The 5000-nt window shown below is 42.7% G+C and overlaps 1 protein-coding gene across 1 annotated transcript in view; it reads left to right on the plus strand.

Moving 5' to 3' along the window:
- The window catches only part of LOC121715740 (membrane-associated phosphatidylinositol transfer protein 2-like), a 62227-nt gene that overhangs the window by 20699 nt on the left and 36528 nt on the right, over nt 1-5000 (plus strand). The window contains exon 2 of the mRNA XM_042101640.1: nt 4330-4604. Within this exon, the coding sequence (XP_041957574.1) occupies nt 4527-4604 (78 nt within the window). The 5' untranslated portion in view covers nt 4330-4526. The remainder of the gene's footprint in view (nt 1-4329; nt 4605-5000) is intronic.

The raw sequence follows: 5000 nt of genomic DNA on the forward strand, positions 1-5000 counted from the left end.
AGATCTACAGAGTGAGCTAGCGGACAAATGAAAAGAAATCCATCCTCCTAAAATAGACGCAGCCTCCTACACACTCACCCACGGGCTGGAGGGGAGTGGGGCAGCAATCAGTGGCACAGCCACAGCCCAGGCTCTGTCTCCGCACTAGCACTGCTCCCACTGTGGGTGCTATCGATGAGCTGGGATATAGGCCTATAGGTGTGTGTGTGTGTGTGTGTGTGTTTAGCGAGATTTATATCCATGTTAGTGAGTGAGGTATGTGCATCTGTTGGCTGTCGACCCCCAGTGTTGCTTATTAATAGCTGAGGTATCTTAAGGTCAAGATGACTGAGCGACAGAAATGTGTGAGTGGCTATTATCATTGTTATTAAGAGATGCCAGATGTCTGTTGGCTGTTAATCTCAGTGCTAAGTATTAATAAATGGGCTGTCCATTTTGATCCTCAGGTCAGCATGGTGAAAAAAACCTTCAAAGGCAATTTTCTTGAACTGGTACACCATTTCTGAAACATATCACCATTTTCTGAAAAACCTAGAGCTACACACATCTTAACAAGCCTCGGATTTTCAAGACCAAAATTATAGACTCCACTGAAAGATGTTCTGTCACAGTCATCTATCTAACTATGCTGATTACAAGGGAATAGAGATTCTAGGCTAGAGACATGGGAGTAGAGATTCTAATTTCGAGAAATGTCCTTCGAATGGAAGCTGATGTTAAGGGTTAGGAGTTTCAGACCAAGTTTACATTAGTGTTTGTTAAGTGAAAGAACGTATACAAAATGTATGTGTATTAGCTCTAAGTTGAAATAAGTGGTAATATAATTCATTGTGGACCATTGTGGACTTTAAATGTAATCTAAAAAAAACATCTCTTTTGGCAAGCATATTCTCTGTGATTTGGTTACTTATGACTGCATTAGTTGTAAATTTGATATTGCTGTTATTTTAATATTTTATGAGTTATATTTGTATTTATGAAGTCACCTTGGGTGTCATGAGAGACGCTTTTTAAAATAAAATGTATCATTAATATTATTAACATAAGTGAGTTTGTTGACTGTGAACACCAGATTTAAGAGGTGATATAACTGGAATCATCTGGTGTTTAGGTACAGCTTGAGCCATCTCTGTAAGGTAAGCGTTGTGCGTGACGCCATGCACATTATCAGGACTTATATGTGCGCCTTTACACCAGGGTCACATGGCGTCACCAGCTCAATGTTGCCCTTTGTTCTGAGCTTTACATGGGAAAGGAGAGGGGAAGATTTCATTGTGATTATGAGCTAGATGTGTGTGTGTGCGTGTGTGTTTGTGTGTGTGTGTGTTTGTGTGTATGTCTGTGTGCGGTAAGTGCGCATGCTGGTCCGGATTGCCGGTAATCGTTACGTAACAGTGGTGCTACACATGGATGGCCAGAGGTGACCTGCTGGAAAGCCCGCGTCAGGAGGACTTGATCAGGAGGCAACCGTAGGGGCGACACTGAGGTGCTTTCTGCTGCGTCACCAAACTCCCCTCAGGGGCAAAATCCATCAAGGCTTCCTCTGACTCCCAATCAGAACTTGTGTTTTTAGTGGAGGTGGAGTAATGCCAGACAGAGCTGGGCCTGGACTGAAAACAAAAACACGGCGAGCCTGGACCCCACTAGTTCCCCTCGTCATATTGAATTTAGCAACAAGATCAAACTGATTCTGTCTATCACCACAAATATGATTCATTGGCCTTTTTCAAAGGACACGAGTTTAGTGAAGGTTTTCACTTCACTTCACTTCACTTCACTTCACTTCACTTCACTGCATGGTGTTTAACATAAAGCTGTTCAAATTTAGTAAATAGAATATCTTGATGAGAGAAATGAAATGTTGTATTTTGCTAAGATGTAAAAGGTGAAAGGTTGTTTTTGTTGTGCATTCACTCCCCCCCAGCCAATTACACAAATACAACAATCTCTCTCTCACACACATACACACACACTCCTCACTCACATGCCTTGCTGTACACCCTCTGACTCCTGGGTAATCCGTCTAAAGCTCAGCGGGCTTCACCATGTGACTGAGGGGAAGTGAAGCTGTTGAACTCTGTTAGTTAGTTAGACACGGTGGGCGTGCATGGAGGTGTGTGTGTGTGTGTTGTGAGATTTCATCCGTTAACTGGTATATAAGGGCACAGAGTGTGCTTGCCATGCCTGGTGCTAAGAGACCGTCATCACCACACCCAAAGAAGAAAATGGAGAACATTCTGGAATAGTTTTTTTTTTCCTGAATGCCAGAACTCCTAAATAATACTGAACTCTTGAATTTCCTTTACTTTTGACCGAACTGAACTAACTAACTCTAAACTAAACAGGTGAAATCATTTTCCTGTCAAGGAAGTCATGACCTTTGAGGGATCTACCACTGGAGTGAAAGCTCTTGGTTTGGACAGAAGGTATTCTTCATGGACAGGAGACTATTCCTGGATATAGCTGTCTACTCTAGCTGTCTACTACATTTGCTTGTGAATGGGTGGGACTGGTGATGTCCTCCGTTGGGTGTTAGCTGTGTGTGTGTATTTGTTTTAGTTATGCCATTGCTGTAGTCCAGTTGGCATCAGTGTGGCTGGTGTGAAGACGGCAGATCAGGGACAGCAGAGAGACGGACACTGGGGGATGGCTGAGGGACTGATGATGCATCTTGTTGCTTTTCTTGAGTGTTGATGTTCAGCTGTAACTCTCATATAAAAGAAGCCTTATTGCTCAGACTGAGAGCCACACTACCTGCTGTTAGACTGTGTGGGTGGTGTGTGTTTGTGTGCCTTTGTGTAGGTGTCTCATTGTACATTACTGTGGTTAGAAATCCATGCAAATGAATGAATCCACCTGTTGTCCAACCCAACTATGATGTGGTGTTCGGCTGAGATCGAAATATATCAAACAGTGGATTTGCATTTGTTTTGCTGGGCACACCCGCAGGTGTCATGCCGTGACTCAGACTGTCTTCTTCAGTAGTTTCAGTAGGCTGTGTGAGTTGCTACTTTGAGCCAGGCTCTTGATGTCTCTAAGCTTGGCTTGACAAGAGTTTTTCTCTTGTTTTTGTTTCTTGTTTAGTTTTTAACTATTAGATTAATCGGCAACTATTTTGGTGATGGGTTAAGTGGTTTGTGTAATTTTTGTATAAAATACCTTCTTAAACTTGAGTATTTTCAGCTTCACTTACTCTTCTAGAACAGTACACTAAACATTAGTGGTGGGGAAAAAAATCGATTCTGTTCAGTATCGTGATATTTTGTGAATGCAATTATATCGATACAGTAGTGCGTTTATCCTTTTACATTTGTTTTGAGTCAGGTTTACTCTAATAACATTAAATTAGCTTATTACGCCCACGAGGTGGTGCTTGTTGTGGCACTTCATTGTTGTGCATTCAATGGCAATTTAAAATGGAAATTGACTTCATATTCACAACCTGTCATACACAACATCTTCTTTCACATCGAAAGTGTGGGTGTATTTCGGTTTTCAACAAAAAGCAAATAGTAAGAACCTTGACATGAACCATGCCATGACAAAGATTGTGCACTACCCTCCTACTAAGTTTTTGCACACTATGCAAAATTTTCCTTTATGAAGCCAATTTGATAGTAAATGAACTTGTAATAGGCAAATTGTTCACCTAGCATAGCTATACAGCATAGAAGTAGCGAGTTCCTACTGAGAAAACCAGCCATGCAACATCCAAGAGTGGCGCCCCGCCAAAACTTGTGAGAATCTGAAACATTACCTTGAAACATTACCTTGAAACATTACCTTGTCAGTAGATATAGGTCTTTGGAGTTTTTTCCTGTTGTTAATCCTTCACCTCCACAACAAAAGCATTTGCATTGTGTACAGGGGGGATAAATGTGCCATTTGAAGTGAGTTGAACAGCCTTATTTTACTTATTTTTTGTAATGCCTTTGAATAATATAGGAGACATGAATCGTAATATATCGCAGAATCGAATCACAATTCTTATTGTATTGTAATATGTTAAGAATCACGATAATATTGTATCGTGGCCCAAATATTGCAATAGTATCGAATCATCACATTTTTGTGATCCCACCCCCACTAAACATGTTTGGTGTGTGAACAAAACAAGGCATTTGAGGACATAATCCTAGGCTTTGGGAAACACTGATTGAAATTTGTTTTACCATTTTCTGATACTGTATCGATCAAACAACTAACCGATGCATCAAGAAATAATGGACAGATTAATCGACTATGAAAATAATCATTAGATGCAGCCCTAGTATTTGAGTCTTTCTTTTGACGTCTCTGAACTAGTCTCTTGTTGTCTCCTTCTCCCAGGTTTCCTCAATGACCACCACCAAGGCGGTGTGACCAAGCACGACCAATCACCACCCCCCCCTGCCCCTTCCCTCCCTTCCTCCCTCCCTCTTCCCCTTCCCCAACGCTCCCTCTCCTCTCTCCCTGCTCTCTGAACCTCAACACTGGGACATCCACTTGACCTCAGGGTGACCTCTATGTGACCCGTGCGCGTCACCATGCTGATTAAGGAGTACCGCATCCCCATGCCCCTGAGCGTGGAGGAGTACCGCATCGCCCAGCTCTACATGATCCAGGTGAGGCCTCCTCCTCCTGCCCACTCAGAACACTGGCCCTCAGTTCCAGGGCCCACACTTGCTCCGCTACACTACACTACACTACACTCACACAGAGCAGAGGACAACCCAACTGAGCGCAGCAGGAACCAAGCAGAACAGAATCGGTTCCATTGCTTTAACTCGCAGAACAGATTAAATAGGTAGAACAGCACACTCCCTAGGCATTGAAATTCAGTGGTCATCTCTGCCTCTCTCTCTCTCTCTCTCTCTCTCTCTACTTCTCTATCCCTCTATCTGTCTCTTTCTCTGATCAGGTCAGATTGGAGTTTGGTAACATTTGCCGCCTCTTGTTTTTCTGTGCCTGGTAATCCACGGGGATTAGAATTGAGTTTGTGTCACAGCAGATTGCAGTGC

The sequence above is a fragment of the Alosa sapidissima genome, chromosome 8, assembly GCF_018492685.1.
Source record: "Alosa sapidissima isolate fAloSap1 chromosome 8, fAloSap1.pri, whole genome shotgun sequence".
Taxonomy (NCBI): domain Eukaryota; kingdom Metazoa; phylum Chordata; class Actinopteri; order Clupeiformes; family Clupeidae; genus Alosa; species Alosa sapidissima.